The 18898-nt window shown below is 55.3% G+C and overlaps 1 protein-coding gene across 6 annotated transcripts in view; it reads right to left on the bottom strand.

Moving 5' to 3' along the window:
• Positions 1 to 5807: 5807 nt before the first annotated feature.
• Positions 5808 to 18898, bottom strand: part of SUFU (SUFU negative regulator of hedgehog signaling) — a 113714-nt gene continuing 100623 nt past the window's right edge. For 3 of the 6 annotated variants that reach the window (XM_035028063.1, XM_035028071.1, XM_035028105.1), the window contains 2 exons: positions 18265 to 18403; positions 6921 to 9363 (listed from right to left, as the gene is read on the bottom strand). In XM_035028063.1, coding sequence (XP_034883954.1) covers positions 8788 to 9363; positions 18265 to 18403 — 715 coding nt within the window. In that variant the 3' untranslated portion in view covers positions 6921 to 8787. The other 3 variants (XM_035028087.1, XM_035028097.1, XM_035028080.1) reach the window with 2 other exon arrangements.

The following is an 18898-nucleotide window of genomic DNA, read 5'->3' as shown; positions in this document are numbered from 1 at the left end:
TAGAGAGAGAAGCATGAGACGGGGGAGGGTCAGAGGGAGAAGCAGACTCCCCGCTGAGCAGGGAGCCCGATGCGGAGCTCGATCCCGGGACTCCAGGATCATGACCTGAGCTGAAGGCAGTCGCTTAACCAACTGAGCCACCCAGGCACTCCTAAGTGTCTGACTCTTGATTTCAGCTCAGGTCATGATCTCACGGTCATGGGATCAAGCGCCGCGTGGGGCTCCCTGCTCAGCAGGGAATCTGCCTGAGATTCTCTCCCTCTGTCCCTCCCCTTGCTCACTCTCTTTCTAAAATAATATATTTAAAATTATTTTAAAAACATATATGTCAGATTGTGTCACTCTTCTGCTCAAAATCTCCCAATGGCTACCCATGTCAACCAGAATAAAAGTCCAAGTTTTAGGGCGCCTGGGTGGCTCAGTTGGTTAAGCGACTGCCTTCGGCTCAGGTCATGATCCCGGAGTCCCGGGATCGAGTCCCACATCAGGCTCCCTGCTCAGCGGGGAGTCTGCTTCTCCCTCTGACCCTCCTCCCTCTCATGCTCTCTGTCTCTCATTCTCTCTCTCTCTCAAATAAATAAATAAATAAATAAAATTAAAAAAAAAAAAGTCCAAGTTTTATAATTGCCTGCAAGGTTCTCCACAAGCTGACCTCTGTATAAGTAATCTCCTGTTATTCCCCGTCTCTCATTCTGCTCCAGGCACACTGGCGTCCTCTTTTGTTCCTCAAATACACCTGGTGTGTCTCCCCTAACCCCAGGGTCTTTGCAGTTGCTCTTCACTTTGCCTGGACCATTCTTCCTCCAGGTGTCCCTATTGCACACTTCTTCCTGTCATTGAGATCCTTTGCTTAAATGTCACTTATGCAGGGAGGCCTTCCCTGACCTCTGTATTTAAAAACACAGCCCCACACCAGCCTATCTGTCCTCCTCTACTTTTTTTCACCATAGCACATATATCCATGTACTAAGTATTCTACCCTAAACAAATACTATCTCCCATCACTAAAATATAAGCTCTGTGAAAGGAGGAATTTTTTTTAATAATATATCTCTGGTGCCTAGAACGGGATCTATCACATAGTAGGTGCTCAATAAATATTTGTTGACTCAATGAATGAGTTCCATTCTCTCCATCCCTATTGCTTCTACCTTAATCCAGTCCTACCTGGTCCTTGCCTCCAATCTTGCTCTCTTTCAGAAAGCTTGATGCTTTTTTTATTTTTATTTTTTTAAAGATTTTATTTATTTTTTAGAGAGCGAGCGAGAGAGAAACAGCATGAGAGGGGAGAGGGTCAGAGGGAGAAGCAGGCTCCCCACTGAGCTGGGAGCCCGATGTGGGACTCGATCCCAGGACCCTGGGATCATGACCTGAGCCCAAGGCAGACGCTTAACCATCTGAGCCACCCAGGCGCCCAAGCTTGATGCTTTAAAACCTTAAGCAATTTGAGCTCTCCAAATCCCAAGAAGAGTTTTGGGGCTTTTGTCCTTGTTGTCCTGTTTGTCTGGAGGGTTTCTGAAAATAAAGCCCCTCTTCTTTTGCCCTTCATCCTTAAGTATCCTTCAGTTTTGACTTAGATGCCACTTCTTTCAGGAAGCCTTTTTAAATCTTCCCAGATTGGGTTGGGTACCTTTTCTATGTCTGTACCCTAGCATAGCCCTTTAATAAAGGCCTAACACTAATTGAGCAATTACTATGTGCCAGGCATCTCAGGTGTATTATCTCATATAATCCTTGCAAAAACTCTGAGAAGTGAGTATCCATCTGCAGATGAAAAAAACCTGTCTAAAGTCACACTGACAAGTGGTGGAGTTAGGGTAGGACAGAAAGCAGCTGAGTGCCTTTCTCCTTTGTGGCTCTTCCTTGCAGATGTTTCCTTGTCTGTTTTCCCCACTGCACCACACACTCCTAAGGCCAGGCCTGTGTCCTGTCTCCCAGCATACAGCAGAGGGCCGGGCATACGTTTGTTGAAAGAAGGAAGGAATGAACATAGACCGTGGACACCCACCAGCAGGCAGCTTTCCCCTTCCCCCATCCTGTCCGTAGCTTTCTCCCAAAGACTTCCTGGCAGTTAAAGAGGAGAGGAGGGGACTGGGTCAGTCCCATGGTGCCCCCACAGAAGGGGCCTGGAGATGGTTGCCCCTCCCAGACCACATCCTGCCCTGGCACCCCCCCCACCACCACCGCAGTCTTGGGACTAATCTCCCCCTTCTCCTGCCCAGCACAGCACTCCCTCTCCACCACCCTGGCCTCCCCACCTCCTCAGCTGCCTCAGTGCCTGGCAGCCTGGGTTGACTCACTTCCAGCTGCATTCTCCTGGTTAGGCCAGTTTAGTAAATCTCTTAGGCTCCCTAGCCCCCTGGCTCTGGATCCTGTGGGTCCCCCTCACCCAGGGCCCCTGACATCCTCCCACCCCACATGGGGCAGAGCAGATGCCTGGAGGAATGTACAGGCCTTTTGGAGGTGACATTACATATCACATGGCAGATTTTTCCCCTCCCTAAATCTAGGGTGGGGTCTCTGCTATAGGCCCAGGAGCCTCTTTCCAGAAATAATCTCAGCCTCATCCTGTCTCCTGGAACCAGCTAAACACAAGATCTTGCTGTTCTGTACTCTCTGGAGCAGGAACTTCACTCTGACCCTGGGTGCTTGTAGGCTGGTCAGATGAGGAGGATTAGATAATCAGCCCTCCCTTCCACCCTGCTTCCCAATCTCCAAGGAGAAAAGAAAAGGGGAAGGGGTGTGGCCTGGGCCACCCTGGGATGGTCCCTCTGTCCAGGCCCTCCCAGCTCCCTTGCTCTGACTGCCAGAGTGACTGAGGACCCCAGACACGACCTGGCCCACTGCTCCAGGGGTTCAGTAGGAGGTCACAGGGGAAGGAGTACTGACCTCTGCCTGGGGAAAGCTCCCCCAGATACGGCTGGTTCTCCAAGAGGACAGAGTCCCTTTACATGAGCTGATCCCCCCAGGACTTCTGCCACTAGCCCCAGCAGAACACCTGGCACGAGAAAAGGCCCTGCTGTTCTCCGAGACAGACAACCAGGCCTGGCAGGAAGGGAAAGAAGGCGGGAAGGTTTAGAGCAGCCCTGCAGGCTCTGGGAACTCCGTCGGGGTGCAGACCCTCTCCTGCCTGCCTGTAAGGTCCCAGGCGGCTGCCTTCTCTCCACGGGGACTGGGCTCTGTTGTGCCAGGCCACTTCCTTCCAGGGAAGGAAAATCCACCACCTCCTCACCAAGGCCAGGCCCAGAGGGGCTCATGGGAAGGGAGGGCCACCTTCTGCATCACCCAGTGGGTGTGATGGTTTTGAGGCTGCCTGTCCATCCCAGGAGGTTGAATTTAGATGGTGAGGGCAGTGAGCATCTCCTGACCCAAGCTGGGACACAAGAACTCTAAAACTGGGGGGAAGGAAGGTCCACCTTCCCAAGGGGAAAGGGCTTTTTGGTGAGAGGAGAGCGGAAGAGGAAGAAAGAGGGTCTTGACCCACCCATTTCCCCAGACCTGTTTCTTGCTCCTACATCCCCCATGACCCTAGAGGAATTCAAGAGCAGTGAAAGGGAGCCTGCAAAGTCATTTCTGCATGACTCTAGAGTCACCAGCTGCGTGATCCTGCTCCTTGACACCCCCTCCACTCCTGACAACAGTCTTCGGGGGCCCTTCCCCCATCCCGGTTTCTTCTAAGTGGCTGAGTCCAACCCACCCCTCTGCCAGGCTTGCTGCTCCCCTACTCCAGGCATCCAAAAAGGAGCACAAGATCCAGGCACTTCTGCAAATATGTTTAATGCACTTAGATTACACAGAGGAAGAGGGAGCAAGAAGGAAACAACATCTAAGTGAGTCACCCAAAAATTCTTACAAAAGTCCCAGGCTGGCTGCAGCCCCCAGGAACCGAGTCGCAGTCGACATTAGAAACTAATATAAAATTTTACAAAAGTCTGCTCATTGCAGCATTCAGGTACTTGTACAAAAGGAGGGCTCTCTCTACAGGGCTCCTGACTTGTAACAGGGACCCAGGCACCTTACCTGGCGCGGAGGACCTGGAAGCCAGAGAGGAAAGACAACTGGATAAAAAAATACCGTCAAGGGAGTTCTCTACTGGTCTGCCCCATAGGGGCACCAACCTTTGGGGTTTTTTTTCCCTGCTCTCAACTCAATCTCAAAACCCAGCCCCAAGACCCTGTGTGCATTTTTAAAAATGCTCTAGCCCTTTAGACTCTCCCCAAGGCTTCCTAGTCCCTGCCCTGAAGCCTTGCCTTTGGAAGAGGAAGAGAAGGGCAGGAAGAGGGACCAGGTCCCTGGCCAGACCTGAGACCTTGCATGAGCCACTCTACCCCCGCAGAATGACAGCTGGGGCTGCAGCCCACCTGCAGCCCACACGGGACCTGAGGAGTCCAAGAGTCTGCCGTGTATACGTACAGGGGAGCCCCGTCCTCTCAGAAGCTTGAGCCACAGGGACCTGGGGGGGGGGGGGGTGGGACTGGGCAAGCCACAAGGAAGCCACGAGGAAGAGGCAGATTTAGGAGGGAGGCTTCTTACCTCCCGGACTTATTGTGTCAGGGCTCCCGAAGTGCCGCAGGGAGGGAAGGAAGCGGTACATTTAGTGAGTACCCACTGTACGCCAAGTGCTATGCCGGGCACGCTACAGGGTCGGCCTCACTTGGTCTTCAGTGAGGGTCCCCTCTCACCAGACAGAAGCTCAGTGGAGAGCCCCCTCCCAGAGAAACCTCTGGAAGGCCTGGTCAGAGATGGTGGATGCCTTGGAGGTGGCTGGCATCATGGGGCAGGAAGGGGCCACAGGCTTCATGGGCTCACTGTCTCAGAGCTCACCGGCTTCCCGCCTGCCTCCCGTACTGATAACAAAGCTTAGCTCAGAAAATACCTTCCTCCCCATCAGCCAAAGCAGACAGGCAGAGGCAGGTCCCCAGAAAGAAAGAATTTGTGGAGTGGTGGGCCAGGGTGGCACGGAAAGGAGACAAGCTAATGACGCCTCTCCGGCCATGAAACATTAGATGACAAGAGCTTCAAAGGCAGAGGTGCTGTGGTGGGCAGAGGCCAGAAAATGTCCTTTTGGAAAAGTCCTTGGAGCAGAAGGCACAGCTGCGCCCAACATCAGGTCCAGAGGAGCTTCCATCTTTGTTGGTGGAGGCCTGGAGCCTCTCTCTCCCAGTCTCCCAGGCTGATCCACCTTGAAGCTCTGAGTTTGATGGAGTTAACTGGGTAGCCCTGAGGGTGTGTGCAGAGAAGCGGCCAGGGCCTAGTGGCCCCTTGGAAGTCCAAATCTTGCTCCCTGGAGAGCCTGGCCACTGCCCTCATGACCCCTGGAGGCAGCTCTTTGGCTGAGTCTCTCATCAGAGGCGTCCTGCATGGGCCACCTGGGGCCCTGTTGTAGTGGCCATGTGTGTGGCGGGTGCAGACGGGGCAGTGCATGGCCCTATGAGGCCCATGACAGGCCAAAGGACCTTGCTTTGGAAAGGCCTGAAATAGCAGTCCCTAGAGTCAGGGGTGAGAGGGCACGAAGGGGCTTGTTGATTCCAGGTCAGAAGTGGGAGACAACCCAAGAGGAACCCCAAATCCACGGGCCAGAGATAGGTCTATTCCTGGGAGGAAGACCATGAGATCTGCAGTAGTGGGGCAAGGGACTGGGGGAGACCAGGATGCAGGAAAAGAGGCATGGGGAATGATATGGAGAACGGGGAATGAAAATGAAAGACAAGAAACGAATGGACGCAGGGAGGATGAGGGCAGCAGAGTGTGGTATTTGCAAAATCAAAGTGAAGGACATGGTGAGAGGTTGATTTTTCCATTTTTAATATGCCAGAGTCCTGCAGCCTGGAGGCTGGGAGGCCCAGGGGAGGAGGAAATGGGACAGGAGTGGTCAAAGAGCTGGAGACCTAGGCCCTGAGTGGCAGGTGGGGATGGTCTACAAGGTGCTGGGCCTCACCTTCTCTCAGGCAGGCCTGGTCAGGTGGACAAGGCCCAGAAGATGAGGCTGGGGCTACCAAGTCTCTGAGACCCTGGTGGTCCTGGAATTTTGCCAGGGGCCTAGTCCGCTTTAGAACCAGCAGCACCTTCTCCTGGCCCCAGCTGGCTAAACGGGCCGAAGCCTGCATGGGGCCAGAGCTCAGCTCTCCCCCTGCCCCAAGCTCCACCAGGCCCCGCTGGGAAGAAATAAGCCTCTCTGTGAAGCTGGCTCCTCCGGGGTCCTGGGCTGGCAGGCGAACTGAACCCCGGCACCTTCTCTGGTGGTGGCTCAGGGGGAAACAGCCCCAGGCCCTCGTCTGAGAGAATGAGAAAGTTCATCTGCGAATAAAGTTCTGTTTAAAAAACATTATATACACGGCTTCTGGACATCTTTGAAGACCAATAAAATACCATCCGGTTTCGACAAAATAAAATAAGGAGGAAGAAAACCAAACACCATCGGAGGAATTGTTCCGTGGCCTAGCAAAGGCTTCCCACAGCAGAGCTGGGCCGTGCGCGCCACGGCCACTCCACTCCCTCCTGCTGGAGCGGGCAGGGGAGAGATGACAGTGAGGCCGGTCTCCACCTAAGGGCACACCATCAAAGGTCCAGAGTCACATCTCAAACCACGAGGAAGCAGCAGGAGGGGGACGTTTGCATTTGCCCGCTCCCAGCCCCGGGGGCTTGGCCGGCTCGGGGCGGCGGGGGAGGCCCCTGAGCTTCAGGTGAGGCCGTGCGGAGGCTGCACAGCCCTCCTCAGGCGTGTCCTTTCATTTGTGGGGATCGCGCGTCCGCAGTTGGTGCACTGGGAGTCACCCGGGAACAGCTGGGCTCTCCCTTGGCCCCTGCAGGGCCCAGCCCAGGCTAGTGCAGGGGACTGTCGAACACCACGTCGGGAAGAATGGAGACTTTGAGCTTCTTTTCCGGCCAGCTGTACTCTTTGGGAAGTTTGAACTGTGGAGGGAGCAAGCACAGAGCCAGAGTGCACACAATTAGCACCACTCCCGGCCTTCTGTCCCGACTGCCTACAGAGAGCCCAGGGCCCTCACCCGCGTCCCGTCCCCCAGGTGCTGGGGGCAAGAGAGGCCACCGGTTGCCTGGCTTCAATCGCAAATGCTATTCCCAGGTGGGTGGCTGAGGTTAAGCTGCTGGAGTTCGGTGACCCCTTCTTTCCCCTTGCCCTGCCAATAATTAACTGGGGTTGGAGGAGGCATGTTTTCTAACTCTTTCTTGACTGTGCTGACCTCCCTCCAGCTCACTTCCTTGGTTCTGCCTCCGGCCACAAGCATGTAAGGAATCTGCTCCCTGAGGCCCTGGGGCTGGGGGATGGGGGCAGGGTGGGAGGGTGTAGATGCTTCAGGGAAGTGGCTTGAGGTCTGGAACTCTGTGGTCCTGTCCCTGCCATGGCTTCTCTTGCAGGGGCTGGTGCAGAAGGACCCCAGAACCTGCCCTCTGTGGCCTTTGCCAAAGGGTCCAAAGGGAAGGAGGCCCTGGCTTGGCCTCAGTGGGAGGAGAGGAGCAGGACAAGTGTGGCTGGCGGTGATTTCTTGGGCCTGGTGCATCCCCATCCTGCTCCCCTCTGTTCAAGCTCGTCTGTTTCTCAGGGTCACCACCGTGAGCATGGTGCCAGTGGTGGCCAACGAGAGCCCAGGCTCTTCCTACCCGAGCCCAGGGATCACGGATTTGCTGACAGTTCTGCGTCTCAGGCTTCTGTCTGGGGTGGGGGAAAGAGGCTGATGGATCTCACTTCCTCCGGCCCACAGCTGGTGTGCTCCCTAGATGCTCACTGACTTGAAAACAGGGTCTGCCTTTTATGACTCCTACTGTCCCGGGGCTAGGTGAGAAGTCAGGCCAGGCTGGAAAGGAGGAAAGAACAGGGCCCTCGGCCTGCCTGGAGCTGGGGCTGGAAGTGGCTGGCCCCGTCTCCCTCCCTCTGATGGGAGACTTGTCCGAGCCAGGACCAAAGTGGAGAGTGGAGCTGGCTGTGGGGACAGCCTCTGGACAGAGAACCAAAAAAAAAAAGTCATTTTTAGTGACCTACTTTCCTGAGCTCCCCCTGGCTCCTGTCCCTCCTGCCTGGACAGTCCCCCTCCCACCTCCTCAACACCCAGGCTCAAAGCTACAGTCTGGCGCCGCACCACCCCGTGCGACGGGCACCGCCCCGTGCGACGCGGCCTCTCCGGAAGCACTTCTGGGTAGCTGGCTCTGGGCTGACTCAATAGGAGCCAGGCCTCAGGGACCAGTGACTCGTGGGGGTTGACTGGCTGGCACACACGGGGGACGGGTGGCTTTGGAATGTGTAAATGAGTTAACTTCTCAAGCCACATCCCAGAGGACAGAGGTGACCACAGGCTCTGAGGAGTTGCTGTCCACCTGGAGACCTGGACAGGACAGGCTCACCCTGTGGGCTCTCTTCCACCTGGTGGGTGATGGAGGCCACCATGTCCCGGCTGATGCGGCCCTGGAAGCCCCGGCAACTGTTCGCTCCAGGCCTGGCTGGAAGCTAGCTCCAACGTGGCCTCCCTCTGACTTGAAAGGCTGGCCCCTGGGAGCTGAAGGAGCTCTCCCCCAAACACACTTCCTGGCAGAAAGGGCAATGGAAGGGTCTGTCCGTCTCTGCCACAGGCAGGGGAGGGCCCAGAAGAGCTCTCCAGAGGCCTGGCTAGGTTGCTAATGTTCCACTAACCTATGGGGCATTGAGGCCAGGAAGGCTCAGATCCCACTGGGGTGCTGCTTAGTAGGAGGCCGGGGGAGGGGAAGGGACTTTCCAGGATGAGGTAAGTCCCTGCAAATGAGGATGCCAGGAACAAGGAAGAAAAACAAAGGGGATTATGGGCTCCATTCCTGTACCCCAGATGAGTAGCCAAGAAAGGCACAAGCTCCCACCTGGCCGGCCAGGGTCTCAGGCTGGAAGGGGCAGACCAAGAGGGGAGAGCTCCTGGCTGGAGAAGCGAGGAAGGAGGCCGGCTCCTGGGTGGCCTGAGGCAAGAGCAGGAGTCCCTCACTGCCACCAGAACTCCCCAGTGGAATATTCTCTGGCAGCGGGTGTGGGCTTTCTGTTCGGAACCTGCCAGGGAACAGCAGGGGCTGGGGAAGAACTACTAGCCCAAAGGCCCTGGCTGCCCCGGCAGTGAGCTTCTCAGAAGCTGCCGATTCAGACAACTGGCTGGGTGTCCTTATGATGGCTGGGGTGGGGGGTGGGGGCAGAAATGAAGCTGCTTCACATCTGCAGGGGCTCCTCTCCAGCCCATCCCCACACCTCAGAGACTGACAGACCGAAAGACACACATGGGCTCCTAGAGACTGGAAGCCGCTGTTAGAATGAAACAGGCTTACTTCCTCTGGAGAAGTCAAATCTTCTAAGTCCTCCAACATTTTCTCTACAAACTCTTCAGTCAACAGAATCTGGGAAGAAGGCACAAGACAAGCGTTTATTATTATTTTTTAATATATGGTCTTTTTGCCAACTGCCAAGCCATGGATCTTTCTTCTAGCCACGGAGGAGCTGTGAGCCTGTTCTAGGGACAGATGGAAGTGCTGGAAGCCTATCTCAGACTGGCATTCTCCCCCACCCCCCCAACCTGCCTGCAATCCCGCAGGGACCAGGGCAGGGAAGGAAGGGTGTCAGAGGACGATGGGGAAGCAAGGGGGGGATATCTGGAGAGAATGTAGTGCTGGTCCCCAGAAGGGATACGGGCTGGGCAGTCTGGGCCTCCGGCATGCTGCAGTGCAGTGGAGGGGCAGGGAGAAGTGGGCGGCTGGGCGAGAGTGATCACCAACATGCCCCGTGCTCAGCCGGGCTCCCAAGTTCCCCCTCACTCCCGACTTGGTAGGACAAAAGGAATCTGTTTGGATTTGGAATACAGGCCTTGTCTGGAATCTGGAAATGCCCCAGAAGGTATATCCAAGAATGTCTGAGCTGGAGAATTTGGAGACTGTGCACCACCCTCTCTCATTTTACAGATGGAAAGGGGGCTCTCAAGTCAACTCAACCCGCTGAGTTCTTCACAACTTCCCGGCTGTCCCACTTCACTGTTCTAGTCTGATGCCTTGTCACTTCATACTTTGATGTCTAGGACAGCCTGGCCCCGCTATTCAGCTGGCACAAGCCCTACCCTCACGGGCCTTCCTCAACCTGATGGGCCATTTTCCCAACTGGCTCCTCTGCTCAGGCTCGCTGTGCGGAGTCAGGACAAGCTCACACCAGGCCTGCACCACACCGGGCCCAGGCTGAGGGTGTCTTTCCTCTTCCCAAGCTGACCCGTTTCCTCCACCCTTCTCCTCCCTGTGCTGACCCATGGGGCTTCCTGGCCTTGGCACAAGACCCTTCTATACGCCCCCAGGCTGTGGCTCCACCTGCCTCTGCTTTGCCTCCTCCAGCAAACTTTGAATGCCCCAGGGGAGGCACAGAGGAAGACAGACAATGGGGTGAAGACCAAGGTGAATGACTCTGCTGAGGGAAACCCCTCTAGAAGGATGGGGATCAAGAACTTGAGAAAATACTCCTCAGGTTTCCCCTGGTAGTTGTCCACTCCGATAAGTGGAGTATGTGTGTGTGTGTGTGTATATATACACATATATCGGAATATATATATATATATACATATACATATATATATATATATATATATATATCTGGAATATAGTCAGCTTGTGAGATGAAGTGAAATGGCACGGGAGAGCAGAAGAGCAGCAAGTGGGGTCGCTGGAGACCACATGGGATGGAGGACTCCAAAGGAAGGAAGTTGATGGGGTGGAGGCGGGAGCAAGGAATGAGAAGCCCGGGTGAGCAAACCACCACCATACCAGGCTCTGTGCTGACTGCTCATGTATCTTATCTCCTTGAGTCTCCTCCGAGATGAGGAAACTGAGGCACAGACAGGTTATGTAATACGCCCAGTGTCACATGGCTTGTGAGCGGCTGAGATAAGACCATGTCCCAGACCTATCTGGACTCTAGAGTAGTGCCTGAAGTGCAGCCGCCACACCCAGGGCTCTTCCCGCCACAGCACTGACGCCTTTATTCACTCTTCCGCTCATGTGCCCACCAATCTACCGAATTCCACGGCATTCCCTAGGTGCCTCTGCTAGGCCCGGCCCTGGGTGGGGCCCCAGGGACACAGGCATGAAAGCAGTCCATGCTCTACCTGGACACGCACCCTCCCTTGGTTGACAGGGAGCCAAAGGACGTCTCCTTTCCAGGCTGCAAGCCCACAGTCAGCAACAAAATAGCTCTGACCACTGGCCCCCATCTCACCCAAGTTTTTTTCTGTTTGAGGAGCTCAGGCCTCCAGTGAGGATAGAGACAAGATTTAGACAGGCAAAGTCAGTCTAGGGAAATGCCCACCCGAGGGGGCCCCCTCCCGCCCCCATTCTTCCTCCAAGTGCCCCCAGGTGGGACTGGGTGATCCTTTTCCCAGACTCCAGTGACTCTTTCCCCATCATACCCCAGTCTTCCCACTGCCAGAGCCTTGGCTCCTCCTCTTATCCCAGGGTTCCCCCCCTCCCCCGCCCCGCACAGTCCAGAGTTTCCCTACCAGTTATCACCAGTCGGCTTCAGTAGCACAAAAGTCACATTCATATTTTTGGCATTTCCGGGGCTCACTGCCATCTCTGCAAATGCTAGCACAAACACAAGCATACCTAAAACCCAATTATATTACAGTGGCTCCAGGCCGGGCTAGGCTGCGCTGATTTCTAACCCACAAATAATTCGGAGGGAGGGACTTTCTGCCAGGAAGGTAAATAGGCCTGGGACTGTAGCGCGGGGCTGAGGTGGAGGGGAGGGTTCACAGAGACTGCGACCACCCAGTGAGACACCGAAGCGCTGTTTTTCAACAAGGGGCAAGACAACCCCACTAACACTGAGCTCAGCCCCAAGCCAGTTCCTCTGACACAGGTCTGGGATAGGTGGTGGAGAGAGGGTGCGTTATGGTGACTGTCAGCAGAACCGCACCAAGCTAGCGCGCCATCTGGGTGTGGACTCGTTTTATACTCAGCTGGGGGAGAGGATGGCAAGACCAGAAAAGGGGACAAACCCTGGTGGCGCCTCAATTTTCACTTTTGGTGATTTGCTGGTTCCTGCTGGAAACTTCACATTATTTTAAAAGAATTAAACAGAGAAAATTATACACAAGATCTGCATGATATTAAGGGTGACATTCCCTGCAAAGAAACACGACAGACTGTCATAGCTCCAGGCGTCTAATTTAATTTCCTTTGGGAGTTAAACCTTAGAAGCTTGGATTGAACAAACAGGCCCTGTTCTTTGTATATTTCAGACCTGGAGCTGAGAATGTGAACAGATCTTATCAACAGGACACTGGAGATAGACAACTGTGACGGAGCGGCTCCTGGGCGCTCTCCTGAGCAACAGACGCGCCGTTGTGATGCAACTGTGGGAAAAGCCGGTGCAGTCTGGGGCTTGAGGCGCTGGAAGCTCACTGGGTCCCCACGGGGCTGCCTGGCTCTGCCACAAATAATAACAGGAGGGTTACGATGCCAGTAGGAATGGTGACACCACCTCCAGCCGAAGCAGCGCCTCCTCCAGGCGCCGGGCACTGGGTGAAGGGCTTGAGCGGTACCATTTCACTGAGCCCTCCTGGCGGGCCTGCAGAGGAGCTAACTATCATCCCCATTTTGCAGACGAGCAGGTGTTGAGAGGAGATAAGGCTCCTGGACTTTAGAACAGTGATCTGACCTCACTATGGTAGAGGATACGCTTTTCCTCGGGTCTGGGGAAAACACCCCAATTCTAGAAGCCTTGTATACTCAGGGCTAACTCTTCTCTCTCCTCTGTTGCGGGAGGTGAAGGTGACTTTGGCTTCTTTTTTAAAGATTTTATTTATTTATTTGAGAGAGAGAGAATGAGAGACAGAGAGCACGAGAGGGAAGGGGATCAGAGGGAGAAGCAGACCCCCCGCTGAGCAGGGAGCCCGATGCGGGACTCGATCCCGGGACTCCAGGATCATGACCTGAGCTGAAGGCAGTCGCTTAACCAACTGAGCCACCCAGGCGCCCTGACTTTGGCTTCTACCAATGGCCTGGAAGACCAGCCATCCCAACCCCCACCAGCCACACATTTTTCCTCAAGAGGAACAATCTGCTCAGCTCAAGAGGGCTGGAACCCTGAGCATCACTGACACCCAGTAGCTCAAAAACCAAGATGGCCAATTGGAAAGGAAGGCAAACCATGCCCAAAGATGGTGTCCAAGTGGGAACAGTGAGGCACATGCCCAGGCCAGCTTAGTGAATGCATACATAAGGCAACAGTTACTCTAGCCCAGAAAACAGCAACAGAAATAACTAATAATACGGAAAATGACAAGTGCACTCAGTAATGTCTGCACTCACCAAGAGCTGGGCATCAACGCTTATGTTTGTGCACAAGCAGCCCTTGCAGGGAGGAGGCTCTCTAGTGAGCAGCTAACTCCCCTGGGAAGCTTTTGAAACTATGGAGATGCCATCCAGAACTTCTGAATCCGAGTACTCTGGCAAGGCCAAGGTGTCTGCATTTTTGAGGCATCCCAGGAGATCATGGGGTGGGGAACACTCAGGCTCACACAGGGGGATGGGGTTTGGGCACAGGCTTAACCAACAGGGGTGAGTCGGTGGCTGCAGCTTCACCACCATCTAACTGGCCAAGCTGTGAGGGGAACAGTGGCCCCCTGCTCCCCACCCCTAACCTCCACTCTTGGTCAGAGGGTGGCTTGGAATCCAGACCAGCAGCCTTTTCCAAGGTGCTCACACCAGGTGCCTTAGGGACAACCTGGTTGGTGGGTGATTGGAGGGGGGGGGTTGTCAACAATCTCCCAATTCCCCAGGCCCCAGCAGGTTCTGGAAGGAACCCGAAAAGTGATCTTTCGGGATGCCTGCCCTGGGCAGGTTCTGCTGTGCTGAGGGCAGGAGCCTGCTGCGGACCTGACTCCAATGTCTGTGGTGGGTGCTAATTCTGAGTCTGCAAACGGCGCTGACAATGCCCCCTCCTCCCCCTCGATATGACAGTCCACACTTTGTCCGGGGCCCTGTTTGCCCTTCATGTTGACACGTTGTTCTTGCTTCCCAACAAGTCTGGCTTTCTTTTTCCTTCTCTTTCCTTCTTTCAGAGGCGGAAATGTGTTGTTTATAGGGTGGGGCCTGCCAAGGGACTGCTCTGGCGCCCACGATGGCCAAGGAGGGGGCAGGACTAGGATGCAGTCCGGTCTGTGTCCCCCCGACTCCAACAGGCCAGCCGAAAGCCAGAAAACAGCTTGGAGACCCCCCAGGCTTGGGGGCAGAGGTGTGCGGGGCATACACTCATTTCCTGTTCTCAGTGGGTGGTGAGAAGTTGGCTTTGGTGGCCAGGAGCAGGCTCAAACTCCTGCTGCTCTGGTTGCTGGCTGGTGAGGGCACAGCGGGCCATCATGGTCTTCTCCCCAGGCACAGTGGGGGGATTTAAACCCTAACTGGGTGCACCCCCGGACAGTGAGGCCCCGTGACAGCCCAAGCGAAGGTCTCCGGGGAGAACAGTTGTGGCCAGCCCCCCAGCGGAAGGAGAAGCCGTAGAGGCACTGCAGAGGGACTGCTCAGGGCCTGGGCCCGGGACTGCCAGGTGTCTTCCACACAACATCCAAATGGGTGGATGGGGACAGGAGAAGGCGGGGACTTGTCCAGAGGACAGTGGTGAGTCAGCCACTGGGCTAGGATGAGAGCCCAGCAGTGATTCCCAAACTTGGCCTGGAGTGGTGAGCCCACTCGGAACGGCAGCTGGGCATCTTCTCCCAAGCCCGAAGCCTCCCATCAGGGCTGGGTGGGGAATGGCTGGGAAGGGGGGGGTGGCGCGCCACCTGGGCGAGCTGTCAGACACCACACAGCTGAGAAAGCATTGCAGGGCTTAAAAAAATGTTCTCATATTTGGTGATGTGACCCCCACGTGACCTCTAGGGCCGACTTCTCCCACTTCAGGTCAACCCTGGCTGGGGACGGATGAACCGATGAACAACTCAGCTCTGGGCTGGGCTAATGACTCAGCTCTGGGCTGGGATCCTGCTCAGAAGACTAACAGCCCGGTGTTGACAGACTCAAGGGAGAGAGGCTTGTTAAAGCTACTGGGATATGGAATGCTGGGGGAAGGTGTGCAAGAGAGGATGGCTGGCAGGCCTCCCCCAGGATCTGAAGACCCTCCTGCAAAGCTCTGGAGTTGGCTGACAGGCTTTACAATCTCCATGAGGACGAGGACGGAAACAGCAGATGGTAGGGCAGATGGAATCAAGGTGTTGACCTCCGGAGACTGCGAAGCCTATAGAATTGGAGCAGGATCCCTGCCTCCCCAGCTCCTCCAGGAGGCAGGGAGGGTCCGCTGAGCTTACCCTGGAGCTGCAGATGGCCCTGCCTTTCTGTGTGCTGGGGCCTGGATTTCTCTGGGGCTGGAAAGATGGGGGGAGGGGAGGGCAGGACCAGGAGAAGGTGGGTGTGTGGGGGGCCACTCCACACACTCCAGTGAGGTCCCAGATTCCCTCACCTTCTCCTTTGTCACTCTTCTCTCATGCGGGGTGTCTTTGCCGTGCCTTTTCCCCAAGAGATAACAGGCCTGGGCTGGTAGCCAGAACAAGGTGCCAAGGCTGGGATCGAGGGCTTCCAAAGCTGGTGAGGCTGATGTAAGAAAGTCATCCCAGCCCCTCCCCATTCAGCTGGGATCAACAGGGAGCATTCAAGTAGCAGCCAAGAAAACAGAAGTCAAGCTCTTCACATTCTTGGGCCTGCTCTATTCAGCTCCTTCCTACTCCTCTGTCCCCAACAGGTGTGGTACACAGGGCCCAAGGAGATACCCTTGATCCTGGGAATTTGAGCAAGAGATTCCTGCGGGGGTAGGGGGAGGTCAGTCCCCTCCATGTTGGGGGACTGCCTCCAGAGGGGCCTGGGGCCCTTGTTGGTCCAGTGGAATGGCCCCTCCTTGGTGATGAGCCTAACCCCAGGCCTCCAAGAGGTCCTGTAGACTCCTGGGAGACAAGCAGCCCCAGAGGGAGCCCTAGAGGCCCATAAGTAATTACAAGCCCAGGTTCCCACAAGCTAGGGAGCTGCCTGTGACCACAGTGGCAAGACCCTAAAGGGGAAGATGGGCTGGCAGTCAGAAGCAGAAAACGCTGACTGCTTTGGGGGCAAGGGAGGAGGGCTGCTGTGGGTGTTGGCTCCATGGCTGAGGAGGGTTTCCCAGGGCTCCTTGGAAAGGGCCTGAGAAACCCCTCTGTGAGTGAGGGTGCATGCTTGGGGGAGCGGGGCCCCAGCCAGCCTTCCTGGGAGCTCCCCTGTGAGCTGGCCCGTGGTGGACCACACTAATGAGCCCATAACACAGGCCTTTGATTAAGCAGCTCCCAGCATAGCAACTTTATTGAAACATGCCGAGGCCAGCGGCTGGTTCCCACCGCTCGGGTTCCCGGGCAACAGCGCAAGGGAGGGGCCCTGCCCAGTGCTTCAGCAGCCTGAGGGGCTGCCCAAGGGTGACGGGAGTGGGCCTGGGATAAGGGGCTCTGGGACTGGGGTTGGATTCAGAACTCTGGGGGCACGAAGGGGCAACATGACATCTGCTGAGTTCTCTGGGGGCCAGGGCTCCTGGGCTGCTGAGAATAGAGATGGTGACCACCCCCTCCTCAGGGTAGGAAGGTGTTCCAAGGATGGCAAGACTCCAAGGATAGGTTCAGAGGTGAAGATATAAGATGTAACGGCGGGGGGGGGGGGGGGGGGGCGGGGATTTCTTCTTGAGTTTGGGGAGACCCTGGTCCCTACTTTCCCAAGAACATGTGCTTGAACCTTCAATACACATAAATGCTATCTGAGGACACTTCTGAGACCTGTGAGCACAGTCACCTACTGGGAATGATGACCTGGGAACTCTTGACTCTCAGGGAATGCTGGGTTCTCCCACTGGGTGCCCACCTCCCCCTTCCTTGCCAGCTCTGCCCAGGTAACAGGCAGCCCTCCTCTACACAGAGGCAGCCTAGCCTTCCTGGGACATAGCTGGGGCTGGTGGGGAGGCTCTTTCCACTTGTGTGGGGCTAGTTTCAAACATTACAGTAACTACCAACACCACATGGACAGAAATCTAATGTTACCAAGTGGGACTTTTAAAACGTATTTATAACTTGATGGTTCAAAGTAATTTTGTTATGAAACAATGTAATAACAACAGTGGAAAAAGGCAAGATAATTTATGGAACACAATATTCCTAAAGCACTAGCTTCCATTTCTACCTCACTCGTCTGAGGAGTGTGGTTGGTGTCCTTTGTTTGCTGTTTCTTTTAATTAAGGGTTAGTATTTGGCGGGGCGGGGGTGGGGGGAGAGGCCTGAAGGAGGAGAAATTCAGCTGCAAGCTCTCTCTCTCTCTCTCTCTCACACACACACACACATACATGCCCACATTACCAGTAAGTATGCTTCACAGACCCCCCAGACTGGCTTAAACCCACAAAACCAGCATAATTCCCTTCCCCTCTACTATAACTACCCCTCTACATACCACAAACAAGGCACAGTCAATTTCTGGATTAGGGTCAGATCCCCTTTCTTGATACTCCTGAGAGAGGTAAGGTACAGTGTTCTTCCTCTCACACCTCCAACAAACAAAGAAAAAGGGATGTCGTTCCCCTAATACATCTGGGAGAGCGCCGGACCGGCCAAGTACCCGTTGGAGACCTGGGACAGGGTGGGGGCTGGAAGGAGGCCTGTGGCTCTCAGGCCCGAGCACCCCACTTGGCAGTGGCTGTGAAGCTGTGCTCCAGCCAGAAGAGCAAAGGAAGGACAAAGTGTTCTGGACAAGCCAGCAGGTTTCTGTGCAGAAAAGCTGGGTTTCCATTAGGAGGAATCGGAGAACGATTAGATGAAGGGAGTGGGGAGGCTGTCTGCTGAAGCCTGCCCATCCCAGCCCCAGGCCAGGCCCACATGTCCATTTTCTAGGAATTCTGGTGGGATTTCCACAGAGCCGCTTGAGTGGCTTCCATCCTTCCTCCTACCCTGTTGCACCCTCGGTTTCCTGGCCTTTGGTTTACCCAGGGTGCAGAAAGTCTCACATCTCTCAAATCTGGATTTCCATGGCAAACCAGTGGCCAGGGCCTAGAGAGTTATCCCTGGTGTCTCAGGTGATGGGGAGAGAGGCTGGGAAGTGCTCCTAGAGTTGATGGGATAGGCAACAGCACCCACACTCCACATGGCTTCCCATAACCAGCCCCTCTGGAAGGGAGCCACCAAGAGCTGCCAAGGGAGGAGAGGGAGGAGGCGGGTGGGGGAAGAGCCCACGGAAAGAAGGTAGGGACAAGAAAATGAGCCTTCTCACTTGTAACCAGGGTCCATGGGCTGCGTAAGGGTGCTCCTCAGTGGCAAAGGCGCCTTCCACTCCCGTGGAAACGAATGTGATGGCCATGTCACCCGTGATACTTTTATATGTAAAGTGCCGTCCATGCAGGAGCCTGCCCCTGGGGGTGGGAACACAGAGACCGTGAGCATCAGGCCTGGCCAAGGGACAGGGTGCCTGGCAAATGCCCTCCTGCCTGCCCACCTGCCCACCAACAGGGGACTGTAACCAAACATGTTCATTTCAGCCCCTTCCGAGAGAAGCCTCTCCCAAGTTCTCAACTGTCACTGCTCCAAAGTGCTCAAAGCTACCAGAGACATTAGATCAGCATTCAAAGGGCCTGCAGGGGGGAGTGGAGGACACCTCCTTTGTGTCCTGGTGAGGAAACTGAGGCCAGAGAGGGCAGTTAGCGATGTGCCCAAGGTCATGCCCAGAACTAAGAGCAGGGTCATGTCCCTTCTGTTTCAAGGGCAGAGGTGAAGTAGTACCTAAACAAATTTGCCAAGCCCCTGGGAGGATGGCATAGTGCCTTCACAGCACAACCCCTGTGTCCACGGGAGAGTCTTCCACCTGCTCATGGGCTCTCCCACAGGATTAAAACGGCTAGCCCCAAAGC

This window comes from Mirounga leonina, unplaced genomic scaffold (genome assembly GCF_011800145.1).
Source record: "Mirounga leonina isolate KUSES-001 unplaced genomic scaffold, KU_Mleo_1.0 Mir_114, whole genome shotgun sequence".
NCBI classification, from domain to species: domain Eukaryota; kingdom Metazoa; phylum Chordata; class Mammalia; order Carnivora; family Phocidae; genus Mirounga; species Mirounga leonina.
The sequence above is the reverse complement of the archived record's forward strand: the minus strand, read 5'-3'. Positions and strand labels throughout refer to the sequence as shown.